General features: G+C 48.7%; 1 protein-coding gene across 1 annotated transcript; it reads left to right on the plus strand.

Moving 5' to 3' along the window:
• The first annotated feature begins 549 nt into the window (after nucleotides 1-549).
• On the plus strand, nucleotides 550-8244 carry LOC123452609 (probable glutamate carboxypeptidase PLA3). Its single transcript, XM_045129292.1, has 10 exons — nucleotides 550-1509; nucleotides 2721-2963; nucleotides 3878-4030; nucleotides 4312-4380; nucleotides 5528-5615; nucleotides 6107-6190; nucleotides 6368-6456; nucleotides 6877-6990; nucleotides 7418-7552; nucleotides 7675-8244. Exons 1-10 carry the CDS (start codon nucleotides 565-567, stop codon nucleotides 7936-7938), a joined length of 2184 nt encoding a protein of 727 aa, XP_044985227.1. The 5' UTR covers nucleotides 550-564; the 3' UTR covers nucleotides 7939-8244.
• Nucleotides 8245-20008: the final 11764 nt, after the last annotated feature.

The raw sequence follows: 20008 nt of genomic DNA on the forward strand, positions 1-20008 counted from the left end.
AGTGACATAAAGCTCCATCAAACACGTCCCATTCTTCCATCCAGGCAAGGAGCGAGAGAAAATCCGGCAGTCCAAACGCACCGATCCGCCACAGCCCACAGCCCACAGGTGCGCCGGTCCCTGTCCTCTGCCTGTGGCCGGCCTTTCTCGGCAGTCGGCACGTCGCAAATACGGAGCGCTGGTGGGTGGAGGTGCGCCGCGCACCGCCCCAGCCCGCCAATCAGCGCGACGCAGCCGGCCCCGCCGCCGGCACTTGCTGCCTCCCAGTGGAAGCTCACCCCCGGGACCCCGCTCCCTCGGCTCGTAGTAAAGCCTAGTACTCGTACATGCAGCGTACAGCGTGCAGAAACGGCAATGGCGAGACGCGAGAGCGAGCATGCCATGCTGCGCATCTTCCCAAATCCCATCCATAACGTACGTATAGGACCGTGGTAGAGTAGAGTACACAGTACAGCGTGCTACGCACTAAACTTGGTAACGGCCACCTTTCCATGGCCGTAAAAGCCGCGCACGGGTGGTGGGCGCGCTGACACTCCGAGCCCCCACGCGCCCAGCCGCCGCGAAATGCCGCACCCCTCCTCGTCGCCTTCCTCGCCGCCGCAGCCGCTCCGCCTCGCGCGCGTCCTCCTGCCCTTCGGCCTGCTGCTCCTCGTCTCCCTTCTCGTGCTCCACGGCCGCCCGCCGGGGGCCCGCTCCGGCGCCGACCCCGCCGCGCTGTTCCTCTCGCTCTCCCCCGGGGCCAACGCCAGCATCGCCGCCGACCTGCGCGCGCTCACGGCCGGGCCGCACCTCGCGGGGACGCCCGGGGCGGCGGGCGTGGCCGCGCACGTGCACGCGCGGTTCCGCGCCGCGGGACTCCGCACGCTCACCCGCGAGTACGCGCCGCTGCTCTCGTACCGGGCGCACGCCTCCCTCGCGCTGCTCGCCGCCGACCGCTCCCTGCTGGCGCGCCTCTCGACTGACGAGCCCGCGGACCCGGGCCGCCGCGTCGTGCGGCCCTACCACGCGTACGCTCCCTCCGGCGCGGCCGTGGCCGAGGCGGTGTTCGTCAACCTGGGCCGCGAGGAGGACCTCGCCGCGCTCGACCGGCTCGGGGTGTCCCTCCGCGGCCGCGTCGCCGTTGCAATCCGCGGGGGCGGGTACCGCGGCGGGGTGGTGGCACGCGCCGCGGGGAAGGGCGCCGTCGCAGTGCTCATCGCCGGCCACGCGGACGGCGGCGTCGAGAGGGGAGCGGTCCTGCTCGGCGGCCCCGGCGACCCGCTCACGCCCGGCTGGGCCGCGGCCGACGGCGCGGAGCGGCTAGGGTTTGACCACGAGGCGGTCAGGCGGCGGTTCCCGACGATCCCGTCCATGCCGGTCTCGGCCGACACGGCCGCGGCCATCGTGCGGAGCCTGGGCGGGCCGGCCTTGCCGCCGGAGTGGCGCGCGGGGCTCGGGCTCGGGCTCGGGCTGGAGGGCCACGCCGGCGGCGTCGGACCAGGCCCCACGTTGGTCAACTTCACCTATCAAGTACGTATACATATCCACAACTCGTTTGGTATTTTGCTGTCCCCATGTACAGGACAAGAAGGACGCAAAAGCTGGGAATTCCGTGGACTAGTGCTCTGACTGACCGCCTCAAATCCTGAATTTTGGGGTTTCCATAGATAGTCTGTTTATTTGATCCATGTTTTGAGGTTGAATTACAGTGACCCATGTCGTTGTCGACTCAATTATTTTGGTTCCAGTGGTCCTCTTGCATCTTTTCATCCTTTTCCATGGTGAGCAAGACTCTGCCAAATAGCGGCTCTGTTTGGTGTTTAGTGCGCCACCAGGTAGTTTTTGCTGCCTGCTTGGACAGACCGGGTGGCTTTCTGAAGATTTTACTGTTACGGATACAGGGTGAAGGGGCCTGCATCTTGGATCCTACCTTTTGCTATGCACTCCTTCACTTTATTCACGAAAGGCAGATAATTTTGCAGTCCTTGTTGCACAATGCAGGCGTGGCTGTGATGAATTAAGATGTGTTTCACTGTCTGCCCACATTTTTCACACCTTTGCTCTCCTGCATTCGCAAGACACTAACTGTTCCCAGTGTATAGCATTGTACTTTTTTGCTTCCCTTTCTAATGGTTGCATAACATCCTTAGTCCCTTCGCGCTCTCAAAATAAGGATTGTAATTTGTGAAGGGAGATTTTTTTTTTTTGGCAATATCGCGAAGTAATTTGAGTATGAAAAATGACAGAACATTTGGGTTGTAAGTGCTACACACGCTTCTTTGGGTGACTTTGTTCTATTGCTGTACACCGCTTTGTCATTATTCGGGTGTGGACCAGGTGATTTGAGTATTTTTTTTTGAACGAAAGGGGTTTCCCCCCTGCCCCATTTTTATTCAAAACGAAGCAAACAGAGTCTTACATAACATCAAACCAGCTAGGACGAAAACAACCAAACGACTACATCAAACACACTTAGGCAAACTCAGGGAGTGCAGCTTAACAAATAGCGCATAAGCAAGCATAAGTCTTTTCATTACAGACAGAAATAAAGCATTTCAGGGTGATTTGAGTATTGGACAAACAAAAGGCCACATAATTATCGTGCATTCATACGTATTTTCTTTTCTTTAGAGCTTTGCATTCTTGCATGCCCTGTCAAGTAGTTGTACTTTATAGACAACATTCAAGCTCATGGTGGCTTTAAATTCTTAAAAAACGGTCTTCTCATTTCTGTTTTCAAGGAGGACAGGAAGATGGCTACGATAAAGGATATTTTTGCCATCATAAAAGGATACCAAGAACCCGATCGCTATGTGATCCTTGGGAACCACCGAGATGCATGGACTTATGGAGCAGTTGATCCTAATAGTGGGACGGCTGCGCTTCTTGATGTTGCTTGCCGTCTTGGAATAATGCTGCGGTCAGGTTGGACACCACGGAGGACTATCATTCTTAGTAGTTGGGACGCTGAAGAGTTTGGAATGGTAAGTCTGTATCGACAGAAGATGAGAAAATGCCTGTTACTAAAAACATGATATATGAAATGCTCGTTATTACAAACATGATATATGTTATCGTCGAATGCATGCGCTAACCTGAGGGGGCATGTGTCCTCCCCTACCCCAAATTTGAGACTACACTAGAACTCTAGAGTTAAGACATGTTGCTCATTTGTACCAAAATACATAAGGTGGTAAACTGGTTGGCACAAATATGAAGCGGCATTGACTTCAAATGTCAATAAATGTATCTCTAAGTTACAAAAATTATCATGCGATTATGTGGCGGTCAATAGTGCCATGTCTCTGGTAGTTACAATTCAGAATATCAGAATAAGGTGCTAAACTGGTTGCGGTTGGCAATAATTGTGGACCTACATTCTCAACAAGTGCACATGTTTTTTTCCTGCAAAATAGTTGGGTGATTATGCAGCTGTCAATAGTGCCATGATTTGTACTCCCTCCGTTCCTAAATATAAGGTATGTCTTTTTAGAGATTCCACTACAGACTACATACGGAGCAAAATGAGTGAATTTGTACTCTAAGGTATGTCTATATAAATCTCTAAAAAGACTTATATTTAGGAACGGAGGGAGTAGTACTTACAGTTCAAAAGACCAGAATAAGGCAGGTGTTGGTTCAAAAAAAAAGTATAATGCAGATGTTAAGTTTTATAGATTTTTTATATTGGATCATTTGCAAATCATTTTCTGGATTTTATTGATAGCAACATCATAACCACATGAAGTTTGTATGCGCTATCTAGTTTTAGGCTGTTCAGAATTCTGAGCAAAAGATTTTTTTTCCTTGATTTTTTTTGTCATGTATTACAACTCCCAAGACTCATTTATATTTTGCTACATTGCTTTTTCTATATTTTGAAGGTTCTTTTTTCCAGATCGGGTCAACTGAATGGGTCGAAGAGAACCTTGGAGATCTGCAATCCAAAGCTGTAGCTTACTTGAATGTTGATTGTGCTGTGCAAGGCATGGGGCTTTTCGCTGGTTCTACTCCCCAGTTGGATAAGCTCTTGATCGATGTTACAAGACAGGTAAAAGAAATTGTTTTATTCTTGCATTCTTCTCTGGGCTGGTAAAAGAATGTGGTTTGGTCTTCTGTTGAAAATAATTTCACTTTTATCTAGTGATACCCACATGGTTCTGTTAATAAAAAGCTTTGTTATTACCTGACCTGTTTCTCGTATATGATTGAAACTAGTTAACTTAACTATCATTATCTAGCAAATATCATTATGGCATCAGTGTCGCTGTGGTATCGAAGAATTGGAATGAGCACATGAGGTTTATTCTATTTCAAACCTTCTGTTTCCAGGTAAAGGATCCAGATGTTGAAGGAAAGACAGTTCATGATACATGGAGTACAATGAATGGCGGCATCAATGTAAGACTTTTTATTTTATTTTCCTCCTGTACATAGTATTGTGGTTCGACTGCAATTCGATGTTTGTCTCTAGTTACTCTAAAATGGTTAAAAGTCAAATGAGAGTTTTTAAGCAGAGCCACATAGAGGTGACAGCTTGTCCTTTGCATGCAAGTTAACTTTGGCCATGCTGACATCACATCTCATTTGTGGTCTCATAACTTTCTTACTGATCTGGTTGACTATTGTCAATTATGATGTTAGTAGGGAGTAGGGGCAGACATAGTGTGCTAACATTGGGTCCAATTGTCCCAAATGCGTATGAGGTCTTTATAGATCATAGTAGGTGCACATACCCCTGCCCACAAATTTAGCTACTACAATCTACATTGTTGAGTTTGACTTTCATTTTTTTAATTTAAATTGGCAGGCACAATGACTGTCAGAACGCAAATGCTGCCTCCTGCTGTTTTAAATTATGTGTATTTATAATCTGATAAATTCTTCGATCTTAAGTAAAATAGGTGGTATAAAAAACCCACAATGTAGTTATCTAATACTCCCTCCGTTTCAAAATATAAGACCTTTTAGAGATTACACTAGGAGACTACATACGGAGCAAAATGAGTGAATCTAATACTCCCTCCGTTTCAAAATATAAGACCTTTTAGAGATTACACTAGGAGACTACATACGGAGCAAAATGAGTGAATCTACATTCTAAAATATGTCTATGTACATCCGTATGTAGTTCATAGTGTAATATCTGAAAGGTCTTATATTTAGGAACGGAGGGAGTATATTGGTTAAACGGAACACAGTAGCAATACATAGATCAAACCAAGAAAATAGTATGTTCATAGTTCACTGCATGGCCAAGATTAGCCTCTAACTAGTTACTATTATTACACAGAAATCAGGTTTTGATATGAATAAATGGCTGCTAGTTGGATTTTCTTAGCAGATTTATCTTTTGAAACTGGTCAAATCTTCTTTGGGTGTGATACATATGACCAACTAACAGAGCACTCTGTCATCAGCATTAGTTAGTCTCACATAAGCACATGGACCATACCCACTCAGACTAATTGTACTGGAGATGATTCTTGTAGGTGCCCTGCTTGTATTCTAGTTTAGATTTATTTCTGAAGACGATCTCAATCTGCAGATAGAGAGGCTTGCCAGAACTGATTCTGATTTTGCCCCATTTCTACATCATGCTGGAATTCCTTGTGTAGACTTGTACTATGGAAAAGGTATTTGAGGACATTTAATCCAATGGTTTCTCTAAGATTCTTGTTGATATTTCTTTCGAAGTCATACCTTGTAATCTTCTGATACTTCTTAGCATGTATGTAGTTTGAGAAAGAACAGTCTCTTTCCAAATAGAAATTACCATATTTTCATTATTTTCAAAAGTCAGATCTTGTAGAATTTTGAGTTGCAGGTAGGCCAATATGGACTCCTCTGTATGAATGAAAATTTTAGGAGCATTACTGCATACTCATAAGTGAAGTATTTTGTTTGTGTTATAGAAGGCAATTTTGTACTCGTAGTGTCAAAAACGCTCTTATATTATGGGACGGAGGGAGTAGTTATGTATGCCAACATTTCCTTTTTTTTTATGTTTTTCCTCGTCAACCTTGAATTCGGCAGACACAATTTTCTACCTTTTCATAGACCATGTCTTGGTTCTGTTAATATGTAATGTAAATCATCATCACTAACCTGTGCACTACTGATGCAGAATTTCCTGGCTACCATACTGCACTTGACTCTTATAACTGGATGGAAAAGCATGGTGATCCATTGTTTCTTCGTCATTTGGCTAGTAAGTAGCATCATGACCTATCATAATTACAATTTTGTTGGTCAAGAGTAAGATGCCCAAGGACTGTGGCTTACAGAAATGCACTTATAGTTGTGGTAGATTTAGACTGGTGCTTGTGCAACCATGTATTATACAATAGTATTCATCAGACCTCATTTTCTTTTTCCACTTCATCAGTTACCGAAATTTGGGGACTACTAGCGCTCCGCTTGGCAGATGATCTTGTGTTGCCTTTTGATTACCAGACATATGCCTCACAGTTGCAGGTACACCAATTATTTTTTAGAATTACTGCAAGCATATTCATTTTTGTTGGGCATTACCATCTCTGTCATCATAATGTGCTACACGCTATGCTTACGTTGCAATAGTCATGAGTTGTTTCTGGCTTTCTGCCTTCAGGGTGGTTGACCCTCCAGATCAAGATTAGCTCTTGTAACACTATATCTATAAATTGTAAATATGACGATGCCCAATTATAATGGGCATCATGACCTATCATGACCTATCATAATAGCTCTTGTAACACTATATCTATAAATTATAAATATGACGATGCCCAATTTGGCAAATCTGATATGTGAACACAGAATAAGTCATACGTGCATTACTACTATAGTAATATAGTCTGAGTCTCGCTAAAGCATATTTATTTTACTATACACTTTGAATTCGTTACATTACAGGAGCATACAAATGTGCTTGCTGACATGGTAAACAATAGCCAATCAGTCAGTATCATAAATGGATTCATCAATGATCTTTCTAGTGCAGCCACAGAAGTTCAGAAGGAGGCAAAGGTATGTTCAAGTTGAACTGCAAAAACGTCTTATATTTAGATACAGAGTGCCTTTTCTTTTTTAAGGGGATTCCATTCTGGAACATCATTTTTCCCTATTTTCGTTTTACACATTGTAACCATGCCCTGTCGTTTCTTCAGTGCTCCAAGAATATGCATTTCTGTAGTCAAATGCTTAAGCAGATTCCCATGTTTGCCTCAGTTATGGCTAACGAACTCATAGACTTCCAAGGTCTTTGATACCTGACCACTGAGTTGGTGTTTATGTTCTGCCTGAGTAGTCTAGCACAATATCTTGTAACACTACCAGACCACGATCGACGAAGTGGTTTGGTGAGTTGGACTCAGCGTTTGGAATTCTTTGGACTAATCTAGTACTGTCAGTGGTTTGCGCCGTTTTTTCACCATCGATTTGTTATCAAATCCAGGAACTAAAGCTGCTGGATATACACGACGGGCACGATCTTATGAGGAGGCGGTTGTTGAACGACCGCCTTATGCTCGCCGAAAGAAGCTTCCTGCATGCGGAAGGACTCCAAGGAAGAACATGGTACAAGCATCTGGTCAGTGATGATGCATCAAGAGTGTTGAAAACCATAATTCTTCACTGTTTTCCATGAAGCTTTATTACTTCTAGCAGTTATGAGAATGACTTTCCAACAACAATTTATGTGTTCATTCACAGCTGTACTCGCCACCGGAGGACTATGAGAGTGAGCTCTCGTTCTTCCCTGGGATCGCGGACGCCATCTCTCGGTCGGGGAAGCAGAGCGCCAAACAACGGCAGGCGGTGGTGCGACAGGAACTGTGGAGAGTCACCATGGCGATCCAGAGGGCCGCAAATGTGCTCAGAGGTGAATTTGGGGCACACAACAAACCGATAAATTTCAGAGGTGAATTCGGCGCACACAACAAACCAATAAATTTCAGTGTCTCGGTGGCTCCGTGAAATCAGCGGTGTAAAAAACAAATCGGTCTGTTTCTCTAGAAAGGTGAGCATGCTCATCATCACTTTGTGTCATCTGACGACTGACGCCCGTGCATCAAACGTCCGTGGATCGGTCTGCACATTCGAATTTCCGCAAACCGGAAGGGTTTGTGGCTGTCCGGACCTTCGTCACACACTCCCGACCCAGCCAAAACCACGATCCTAGCCCCCGCTTTTGTCACTCCGTCCTTCCGCCTTTGCTTTGTACTTCCTCCGTCCAGAAATAATTGTTCTAGAAATAAATATAATAAGTGTATCTATCTGTAACTACGATAAGTTTAAATGCATTCATTTTTAGAATATAAATATTTCTAGACGGACGGTACGAGTATCTGGGAAGTTGAGACTCCCATGTACCACCCACTATGGTGCCAAGGCCTCGCTGGACCTCCGCTGCTCCACCTGGGCGCCAGCCCTGACTTACCTACGCCTTCCTTCCACTCATGGTCCGGCTGTTGCCTAGATACCCTTCGTCCTTGCACATTGTCGTCCATGGTGGACACCATGTCTGGGAAGTGTTTGGCCCAATTCATAGTTAAATTATTGATATTTTTGTTGTTTACTCTAATATGTATGCAGACGTTTGATACACGGTTCGATAGCCGGCTCGCTTATCATTTTTCATGGATGGATACAATATCCGTTTTTAGGAGTCTGCGTCGGAGATTCCCGAGCATGGTTAATAACATAGCCAGCTGATGGCTATATAAAACTGTCATGTCATCTGTAACCATTATATATAGTCACTTATATAGTAAGTGTCTGTTACAGAAATACGATCTCTACAACAACAACAATAACCAAGCCTTTCAGTCCCAAACAAGTTGGGGTAGGCTAGAGTTGAAACCCATAAGATCTCGAAGCCAAGTCATGGCTCTGGAACGTGGATAGCTAACTTTCACGCATCCCTGTCCATGGCTAAGTCTTTGTCGATATTCCAAACCTTCAGGTCTCTCTTAACGGACTCCTCCCATGTCAAGTTTGGTCTACCACGACCCCTCTTAACATTCTCAGCACGCTTTATCTGTCCGCTATGCACCGGCGCTTCCGGTGGCCTCCGTTGAATATGTCCAAACCATCTGAGACGATGCTGGACCAGCTTCTCTTCAATTGGTGCTACCCCAAGTCTCTCTCGTATATCGTCATTCCGTACCCGATCCTTCCTTGTGTGGCCACATATCCATCTCAACATGCGCATCTCTGCTACACCTAACTGTTGGATATGTCGTCTCTTGGTTGGCCAACACTCCGCGCCATACAACATCGCAGGTCGGATAGCTGTCCTATAAAACCTGCCTTTTAGCTTTTGTGGCACTCTCTTGTCACAGAGTACGCCAGAAGCTTGGTGCCACTTCATCCACCCAGCCTTGATTCGGTGGCCCGCGTCTTCATCGATATCGCCATCCTTCTGCAACATGGACCCCAAATATCGAAACGTGTCTCTCTCCGGTACCACCTGCCCACCAAGGCTAACCTCTCCATCCTCGTGCCTAGTAGCACTAAAACTGCACCTCATGTATTCAGTTTTAGTTCTACTAAGCCTAAAACCTTTCGATTCTAGAGTCCGCCTCCATAACTCTAACTTTCTATTAACCCCCGTTCGGCTATCATCGACTAGCACCACATCATCCGCAAAGAGCATACACCATGGGATATCTCCTTGTATATCCCTTGTGACCTCATCCATCACCAAATCAAAAAGATAAGGGCTCAAAGCTGACCCTTGGTGTAGCCCTATTTTAATTGGAAAGTCATCGGTGTCGCCATCACTTGTTCGAACACTTGTCACAACATTATCATACATATCCTTGATGAGGGTAGTGTACTTTATTGGGACTTTGTGTTTCTCCAAGGCCCACCACATGACATTCCGAGGTATCTTATCATAGGCCTTCTCCAAATCAATGAACACCATATGAAGGTCCTTCTTTTGGTCCCTGTATCTCTCCATCAGCTGTCGTACCAAGAAGATGGCTTCCATGGTAGACCTCCCAGGCATGAAACCAAATTGGTTTTTGGTCACGCTTGTCAACCTTCTTAAGCGGTGTTCAATGACTCTCTCCCATAGCTTCATAGTATGGCTCATCAGCTTGATTCCGTGGTAATTAGTACAACTTTGAACATCCCCCTTGTTCTTAAAGATTGGTACTAAAATACTCCGCCTCCATTCTTCGGGCATCTTGTTTGACCGAAAAATGAGGTTGAAAAGTTTAGTTAGCCATACTATCGCTATGTCTCCAAGGCCTCTCCACACCTCGATGGGGATACCATCAGGACCCATCGCCTTGCCTACTTTCATCCTTTTTAACGCCTCCTTAACCTCACACTCCTGGATACGTCGCACAAAGCACATGCTGGTATCATCAAAGGAGTCGTCTAGCTCAATGGTAGAGCTGTCAACCTCTCCATTGTAAAGGTTGTCAAAGTACTCCCGCCATCTACGCTTGATCGCCTCATCCTTCACAAGAAGCTGATCATCTCCGTCCTTGATGCATTTGACTTCGCCGACATCCCTCGTCTTCCTCTTCCTAATCTTGGCCATCTTATAGATGTCCCTTTCGCCTTCCTTAGTTTTTAAACGTTGGTAGAGGTCCTCATACGCCCGATGTCGTGGGTATAAGTCTGACAGTAGATGTGTAGGGTACGAAAGGATGGGCAGAGCCTTAGCTACGGCGAGGTTGTATGAGTTCAGGCCCCTCTACGGTGGAGGTAAAAGCCCTACGTCTCAGTGCTCTTGGGAGCTTGTTGTCGAGTGGAGTATGGATTACAGTGAATTGCTAACCCCTGCACCAGTGGGGAAGGGCGGCTTATATAGAGTGCGCTGCCCTTCGCAATGGTTCGGTGCACAGGGGTGGAGTAGTGGCGAATAAATGCCTACGTTACAGGTAACATATGTCTTAAATGCTAATAAAGGTACATGGAAACGTATGACCGTTGCCCTCCAGGGGGGTTACGATGTACAGAGTGGAATCCAGTCGGTAAGTTTGATACGCTCCGAATGCTCATCTCCGACTGGATGACGGAGGAATCGTCACCGACTAGATGATGGGAAGTCCTTAATTCAGTCGGAACTGACTAAGGGCCTTATCCTTTATGAAGGGTAGTCCTTGGGTAGGACCCATAGGGCAGGCCTATGACCCTACCCTAGGACTATAACCCCATCATTAGTCCCCGAATGGATTGGGGTTGGAACGACGAAGCGATGCTTGGAGTACGGATCTGACTGGTATGGATGCGACTTTGGCGTTGTCTGCCTCGATCCATTTTATCCTCTTGACCAGTGATCCGAGTGGATGTATCTGTGAAACGAACCGTCAGGGACCGAGTGCTTCCGTGGATTCTTTTGACGTGACCAGTCAACTGACAGCGGCGGATTTTCTGGGATCCTCAAATTTCGGTTGCCGCGCGCTCAGCGGGGATGACGACATCGCAATCGAGTAGTATCTGCCGCCTCGATTTCCGCGCCTTCATCTCCTCCACTAATATCGCAGCAACCGGTCGGGGGATAAGATTTCGGGGCCACCTGCTAGTGACCCAGTCGGAACCTTATTTAAGCCTCTACAGCGAGGGTTTTTCGTTGCACTCGCCTGATACCTCACACTTGTCTCGCTTCTCTCGCGACCTCCTGCGCATCCCAAGCTCCTTCCTTCCCCTCCTGCCCCACGGATCTACAACCTCCACCATGACGAAGGGGAAGACGAGCAAGCTCGAGGCGCGGATGAAGAAGGCGGCGCCTCCTGCTTAGCGGCGGCAACGAGCACTGCCGGCGGGTTGGATCCAGGGGGATTTCCTCCCCTCCACGGTGACGAAGGAGGACATGCTGGAGCTGGTGGAGCAAGGCATGATCGAGCACAAGACGTGGAGGCTGCCGGCGGAGGGCGAGACGGAGCCGACGCCCCAGGAGGGGGAGCGCGTCCTGCTGCTCAGTCACGTGTACCGAGGCTTCTCTCTGCCTCCTCATCCCTTCTTCAGAGGTATAATGAACCACTTCGGGGCGCAGCTCCACCATTTTCCTCCCAACGCAATAGCTCATCTCTCTGCCTTCGTCGTGCTGTGCGAGTGTTTTATCGGTTGTCCTCCCCATTGGGGGCTCTTCAAGCACATCTTCTGTGCTAGATCTCAAACCATCAAAAGACTTAGCCAGTCGGACGACAAAACTCACCTCCTCCAGCTCTGCGGAGGCTTAGGCTTCCAAAAGAAAAGTAAAAGTAGCTATCCCGCTCTTCAGTTGTCTGAATCCGTTAGGAACTGGCAGTCAACTTGGTTCTACTGCCAGGACGTTGCGTGTCCGAATGCTGCAACTGGACTGCCACCTTTTAGCCTAGACCGTCCGGCTCCGCCTAGGCAGCTTGCGCTCACGAAGATGGGGAAGATCCAGATCCAGCCTCTGGTCAATGTGCTGGTAGAGGTCGTCCGAAAGGGAGTCACTGGCATAGATTTGCTGGAGATTTTTCTGGGCCGGCGTATCCAGCCTTTGCAAGCTCGACACCACGCCATGTGGCACTACGCGGGGCCTGAGGACTCCACTCGGACTAACCCCGAGTGCGTGACCGGGGAGCTTGTGACGTCGTGGGTCCGTAACATCACAGGCGCCTGCGACAACCCCAGAGGAGCCCGACGAGTGAAGCCCTTCCGCGCGGACAACCCTCCTCCGAATGAGGTGAGTATAACTTGTCGAGTGCACACAATTGTCTTAGATTTACCGCTTTTTCTTGTATCACTGTCTGATGTCTGATGTTGTCGACTGTATCTCGTGCAGGCGTGGACCAACTGGTTTTCTCCCGTCTCGAACGAGAATCCGGATGAGGAAGAGGAAGGCAGCCAGGAGGGCAGCGTGGAGAGCGTCGAGTACGTCTCCGACAGTGGGGAGACGGAGGAGGAGTCCGAAGAAGGAGAGGGGGAAGATGAGGAACAGAACTCGCCACCCCCACCACCAGAGCCTCGAACTAAACGCCGCCATGAACCCGTGGCTCCGTCGGCTCCTCCAGCGGCCTCGAGTGCCCCGCCAGCTCCTCCTGTGGTTTCGAGTGCCTTGCCAGCTTCTCCCGTGGTTCCGAGTGCTCGGAGCACAAAGAGGACCAGGGACTCTGCTCCTGAACCCGCGGGCCAGCCCTCTAAGGTGGCCAAACCGAGTGGATCCAAGCCTCGGAAGGCTTTGCCGCGGATGAGGATCGCCGTTCCCGTCGCCTCAGCGTAAGTGTATTGTTCTTCTATCTTCTTCCAGTATTTGATTGAACTCATGCTTATTGGTCGAGTGAATTTTACTCGACAGAGCTGCCACCGCCGCCACTTCTCTGCCACGCCAGGGGGACGATCCCATGGATACGGACAACGTTGTCACATCCCAGCAAGGTACGTCGTGGCGACTCCGAGAGCTTACATTATTGTTTCACGAATTCTGTCTTTGGTCTTGTCCTTTTTCCTGTGGTCTCACGTCGTTTTGTCGGGCTTCCTTCAGAGGTGATCCATGTGGAGGAGGACGATCAAAAGAGGTCCGAGCAAGCTGCAGCGCCTGTCCTTGAGGCTGTTCCGTCTGTTACTACTCCCGCCATGGACGCGCCGCCAACCGAGACGATGCCGTTGACTGACACGGCGCTCATCGTTGCTGAACCGACTGGAGCAGGACTTGGGATGCCCAAGGAGTCTCTTGTGGTGCCAGGTCCGTCGACTGTCCAGTTCGACGCCCAGCGCCTTCCGGAAGATCAGGTGGGAGCTGCCAAGGGGGCCATGGTGCACGCGGAGTTGATGGCGGGTGATGCCAAGAGAGCGTACGACTCCATCGCGTCTGTATACAAGCGAAGCTTGGAACTCCGGGACGATATCCGAGTAAGTGGGCTAGTAAGTATTTGCTTTCCCCTTGTAACCCACTGGGTGTTTAAGCAATATACTCGGATGCAAGATGATTATTTTGCAGTGGGTTCACTCTTAGTGAACCCAGTGGGTGTAGTCCCCGAGACTTCTGTCGAGTGCTTGCACCGGCAGTTGTCTTTATATACATTTTCTTTAAGTTGATCAGATCAAAACTAATCTGTTCGAATGTTACCGGTGAGGGCACTCCGAGTGCACCTATTGGATTAGTCCCCGAGAGTAATTTTACTCAGGTCGGGTAGTAGTAGCCTCATAGGCTTGTTTTTGTCATGTATCTCAATAGGGCGGACCTGTTTGAGCTTCGTGCCAGTGGGGTCACTCTTAGTGAACCCACTAGGTGTAGTCCCCGAGACCGTTGTCGACTGCTTGCGTCGGCAGGGGTCTGAAGAACTTCGAGTTTTTATTGTTTTCCTTGCTGAATTTGTCTGGTCGTCTCTTCGCGCTGACTTGCAGAAGACTTGCGAGATGGGATCGGCGTACAACACTGTGAAGGCTGAAAAGATTCAGTTTGCTGCGGAACTGGATGCAGCAATGCTTGCCTTGGCTGGTCTGAAGGATGTTCTGGCTGAACGAGAGAAGTCCTTGGAGGAGTCCCGTGAGGCAAACAAGGCATTGGTGGCCGAAATGGAGAAAATGGGGAAACAAAGAACCGAGCTGATGGGGCAGATGAAGGTGATGAACAGGCGGTGCATATCACAGGAGAAGTACGTCAGTGACTGGGCAAGGAAGATGATTGCGCTTCTCGGTGGTAAGTTCTGTTTTTCCGAGTGCTTCTTGACTATGTATTTCATTCTACGCTTACTTTCTGCTCGTCTTGTCTTTGCAGATTTTTGTATGGACGCTGAGGCTGAAGCAGCTGACGTTGAGCGGTTGGTTATTCCGAACGTTCCACTCGGCGAGGACGCCAATCGAGACATGCTCCGAGCGCACATTCGCCTGGGCAAAGTGGGACCTTCCATCGGTCGACTGAGAGAAGTCGTCGGCCGAATCGACAAGGAGTTGTGGCCCGAAGACGAGTCCCGGCAGGAAATGGAAGGGTTGATGACTCGGCTGGAGGACGTCCCAAACCGAGTGCACGCGTGGAAGAAGTCTGCTGCTCGCTGTGGTGCGGACGTGGCGCTGTTGCTGGTCCGAGTGCACTGCAAAGAGGCTCGCAAAGAGAAGCTGAAGGCGCTGCAGGTCGCAAACACCAAGAAGCTTCGATTCGAAGATTTCATGGAGACCTTCCTTGAGAGCACCACTCGTATCGCGGACGGGATCGACCTCGACACTTTCGTGGAGCCTGCCAGTCCCAGTGCCAGTCCTGATGACGCTTGAGAAAACTTTTACCTCGGTATGCCGAGTGTTACTTGTATCAAACTTTGGCCACTGCTGTTGGCCGTCACATTCGTGGTTCGGTGTGGATAAGCTTGATCTACACCTAACCGACTATCTTCAAACCAACTTTCAATTTGAATCGAACCTTTTGCTCTTCCCTTGCCAAAGAGTTGTTGACACGATTTTGGCTCGTGGTTTTTGTTTGGCGTTTCTTGGTGAAGCCAATGGCAAACATGCGGAGCATGTAATTGTCAGTTGTCTTGACATCTGCATGAGCCTCACTGAGGGTCTGCTGAGTCTCCGAGTGGATATGTAGGATACACTCGAAGGCAATTGTGTACTTAGGCGATTCGTGATCGCGGCTAAGTCTTCGAGTGCGACTGTAAGGTCGTACTCGGAGCGAGTTGTTACTCATGTAATTGTCAGTTGTCTTGACATCTACATGAGCCTCAATGAGGTTCTGGTACTCATGTAATTGCCAGTTGTCTTCACATCTACATGAGCCTCAATGAGGTTCGTGCTACTCATGTAATTGTCAGTTGTCTTGACATCTGCATGAGCCTCAATGAGGGTCTGCTAAGCCTCCGAGTAGATCTGTAAGATACACTCGAAGGAAGCTTTCTACTTAGGCGATTCTTGGTCACAGACAAGTCCCCTAGTGCGACGTTTAGTGCACACTCGGAGAAAGTTAATACTTAGGCGATTCTGGATCGCGGCTAAGTTCCCGAGTGTGACGTTTAGTGCACACTCGGAGAAAGTTTGTACTTAGGCGATTCTTGATCGCAGCTAAGTCCCCGAGTGCGACGTTTAGTGCACACTCGGAGAAAGTTATTACTTAGGCGATTCTGGATCACAGCTAAGTCCCCGAGTGCGACGTTTAGCGCACACTCGGAGAAAGTTTGTACTTAGGCGATTCTTGATCGCAGCTAAGTCCCCGAGTGCGACGTTTAGTGCACACTCGGAGAAAGTTATTACTTAGGCGATTCTGGATCGCAGCTAAGTCCCCGAGTGCGACGTTTAGCGTACACTCGGAGAAAGTTTGTACTTAGGCGATTCTTGATCGCAGCTAAGTCCCCGAGTGCGACGTTTAGTGCACACTCGGAGAAAGTTATTACTTAGGCGATTCTGGATCGCAGCTAAGTCCCCGAGTGCGACGTTTAGCGCACACTCGGAGAAAGTTTGTACTTAGGCAATTCTTGATCGCAGCTAAGTCCCCGAGTGCGACGTTTAGTGCACACTCGGAGAAAGTTATTACTTAGGCGATTTTGGATCGCAGCTAAGTCCCCGAGTGCGACGTTTAGTGCACACTCGGAGAAAGTTTGTACTTAGGCGATTCTTGATCGCAGCTAAGTCCCCGAGTGCGACGTTTAGTGCACACTCGGAGAAAGTTATTACTTAGGCGATTCTGGATCGCAGCTAAGTCCCCGAGTGCGACGTTTAGTGCACACTCGGAGAAAGTTAGTACTTAGGCGATTCTGGATCGCAGCTAAGTCCCCGAGTGCGACGTTTAGTGCACACTCGGAGAAACTTTGTACTTAGGCGATTCTTGATCGCAGCTAAGTCCCCGAATGCGACATTTAGTGCACACTCGGAGAAAGTTATTACTTAGGCGATTCTGGATCGCAGCTAAGTCCCCAAGTGCGACGTTTAGTGCACATTCGGAGAAAGTTAGTACTTAGGCGATTCTGGATCGCAGCTAAGTCCCCGAGTGCGACGTTTAGTGCACACTCGGAGAAAGTTTATACTTAGGCGATTCTGGTTCGCAGCTAAGTTTTTTTTAAGACCGGAGTCTGCGAACGCGGAAGGATTTTGAATCTACAAAAAACTCAATCTACTTTGTATTACTTCAACGATACTTGTTCTTTACATTGCTTCAGTCGACGGTCACGTGCAGAAGCGCTTCAGGAGATCTCCGTTCCATGCTCGCGGCTCGTCCATTTCCCTGTCGAGGTTGTAGAGTCGATATGCTCCGTTGTTCAGCACCTTGGAGATGATGAAGGGTCCTTCCCAGGCGGGAGCCAACTTGTGAGGTCTCTGCTGATCCACTCGGAGCACCAGGTCGCCTGCTTGGAATGTACGACTCCTCACGTGTCGCGCGTGAAAGCGCCGCAGGTCTTGTTCTTAAATGGTTGAGCGAGTCAGTGCCATCTCGCGCTCCTCCTCTAGAAGATCCACTCCGTCTTGCCTTGCTTGCTCTGCTTCAGCTTCGGAGAAGAGTTCAACTCGTGGAGCATTGTGAAGCAAGTCACTCGGAAGGACTGCCTCTGCTCCGTAAACGAGGAAGAACGGGGATCGCCCTGTAGATCTATTTGGGGTTGTGCGGAGACCCCAAAGCACCGAAGGCAGCTCGGTGACCCATGCGCCGGCGGCATGTCCCACTTCTCGCAGGAGTCGAGGCTTCAAACCTTGCTGACTAAGTCCATTCGCCCGCTCTGCTTGCCCGTTTGTTTGGGGATGCGCCACAGATGCAAAATCCACTCGGATACCTTGGCCTGTACAGAAACCTTTGAATATGTCCGAGTCAAAGTTTGTTCCATTGTCAGTGATTATGCTGTGAGGTACCCCGAATCTGGAGATGATGTCCCTGACAAACTTGATGGCCGTAAGGGCGTCGAGTTTTTTGATGGGCTTGGCTTCAATCCACTTTGTGAATTGTCGACTGCCACCAAAAGATGTGTGAATCCCCCTTGGCCTGTCCTGAATGGACCGACTGTATCTAATCCCCATACTACAAACGACCAAACAAGAGGGATTGTCTTCAACACACATGTTGGTTTGTGGGACTTGTTAGAGTAGAACTGACAGCCTTCACATCGGTCGACCATATCTTTCGCCATTTCATTCGCCTGCAGCCAGAAGAAGCCAACTCTGAATGCTTTGGCGATGATTGCCCTTGAGGAGGCGTGATGACCGCAGGTTCCCGAGTGAATTTCTTCCAGGATTAACTGTCCCTCCTCAGGGGAGATGCATCGTTGAAGGACGCATGAAACGCTTTCTTTGTACAACTGGCCATCAATGATAGTGAACGACTTTGACCTGCGGACGATCTGTCTGGCTTGGACTTCGTCTTCTGGTAATTCTTGCCTCAGGATGTATGCAATAAACGGCACAGTCCAATCGGGGATGATAGCAAGAATCTCCATGATCAAATCAACCACAGCAGGGACTTCGACTTCAGTCGGATCTGTCGAGCTCTTTGGTTGTACTGGTTCCTCTGTGAAAGGATCTTCTTTAACTGAAGGAAGGTGGAGGTGCTCGAGGTAGACGTCACTCGGGACTGGTCTCTGAGTGGATCCGAGTTTTTCCAACTCATCAGCTGCTTGGTTTTTCAGTCGCGGAACATGGTGGAGTTCCAGACCTTCAAACTTTTTCTCGAGCTTCCTCACTGCATTGCAGTATGTGTGGTCATGGCGGGGTTCCTGACGTCCCACCACTTCATCACTTGATTAACCACCAAATCCGAATCGCCATAGACCATCAGACGACGGACGCCGAGTGCGATGGACATGCGCAGTCCATAAAGGAGAGCTTCATACTCTGCCTCGTTGTTGGAGGAATCAAAGTGTATCCGCAACGCATACTTGAGTTTGTCACCCTTTGGCGATATGATCACAACGCCAGTGTCGGAGCCATTCAACATCTTGGACCCATCGAAGAACATTGTCCAATGAGCCGAGTAGATGTGGGTCGGTTGCTATTGTTCTACCCATTCTGCTATGAAGTCAGCCAGAGCTTGAGACTTTATAGCTTTCTTGGCCTCGAACTTGATGTCGTAGTATAACATATCCATTGCCCACTTTGCCACTCGGCCCGATGCGTCCCGATTGTATAGGATTTCCGACAACGGAGCATCAGAAACGACGGACACCGAGTGGTCTTGAAAATAATGAGCCACCTTCTTCGCAGTCATGTAAATCCCGTAGATAAGTTTTTGATAATGGGGATACCTCTGCTTGGAAGGAGTCAGGACTTCGGAGACATAATACACTGGCCGCTGAACCTTGTATGCTTTGCCTTCTTCTTCCCGTTCGACTGTGAGAACAGTGCTGACGACTTGATTTGTAGCCGCGATGTAAAGAAGAAGGGGTTCTTTACTGAGCGGAGCAGTAAGAACCGGCTGGGTGGAAAGTAGGACTTTGAGGTCGTCGAATGCGATTTGGGCTTCGTCTGTCCACTCGAAAGTATCTGATTTTTTCATGAGTCGGTACAGAGGAAGTGCCTTCTCGCCGAGTCGACTGATAAACCTGCTCAAAGCCGCTATGCAACCTGTGAGTCTTTGAACATCGTGTATTCTGACCGGCCGCTCCATTCGGACGATGATCCCGATCTTTTCGGGGTTGACGTCGATCCCTCGTTCGGAAACGAAGAAACCGAGTAACTTTCCGCTGGGGACTCCGAATGAACACTTGGCTGGGTTGAGTTTGATATCGTACCTACGAAGGTTGGCGAATGTTTCTGCCAAGTCAGTCAGCAGGTCGGAACCTTTGCGTGACTTGACTACGATATCATCCATATACGCCTCCACATTCCGACCGATCTGGTCGAGGAGGCATTTTTGGATCATGCGCATAAAGGTTGCTCCTACATTCTTGAAACCAAATGGCATAGTGATGTAGCAGAAGCACCTGAATGGGGGTGATGAAGGCTGTTTTTAATTCATCGGGGCCATACAGACGGATCTGATGATAGACCGAGTAGGCATCAAGGAATGAAAAACGCTTGCAACCCGCAGTCGAATCGACAATTTGATCGATGCGCGGGAGCGGAAAATGGTCTTTCGGGAAGACCTTATTGAGATGCTTGAAGTCGATGCACATTCGGAGCGACTTGTCTTTCTTGGGCACCA

Source organism: Hordeum vulgare, chromosome 5H, assembly GCF_904849725.1.
Source record: "Hordeum vulgare subsp. vulgare chromosome 5H, MorexV3_pseudomolecules_assembly, whole genome shotgun sequence".
Taxonomy (NCBI): domain Eukaryota; kingdom Viridiplantae; phylum Streptophyta; class Magnoliopsida; order Poales; family Poaceae; genus Hordeum; species Hordeum vulgare.

Bases quoted from the DNA above. Each gene is read 5' to 3' on its own strand.
- LOC123452609 (XM_045129292.1), top strand. From the start codon at position 565: ATGCCGCACCCCTCCTCGTCGCCTTCCTCGCCGCCGCAGCCGCTCCGC. The intron at 4,381-5,527 runs GTAAGACTTTTT...CTCAATCTGCAG, and splicing joins CAATGAATGGCGGCATCAAT to ATAGAGAGGCTTGCCAGAAC. The intron at 7,553-7,674 runs GTCAGTGATGAT...GTTCATTCACAG, and splicing joins GAACATGGTACAAGCATCTG to CTGTACTCGCCACCGGAGGA.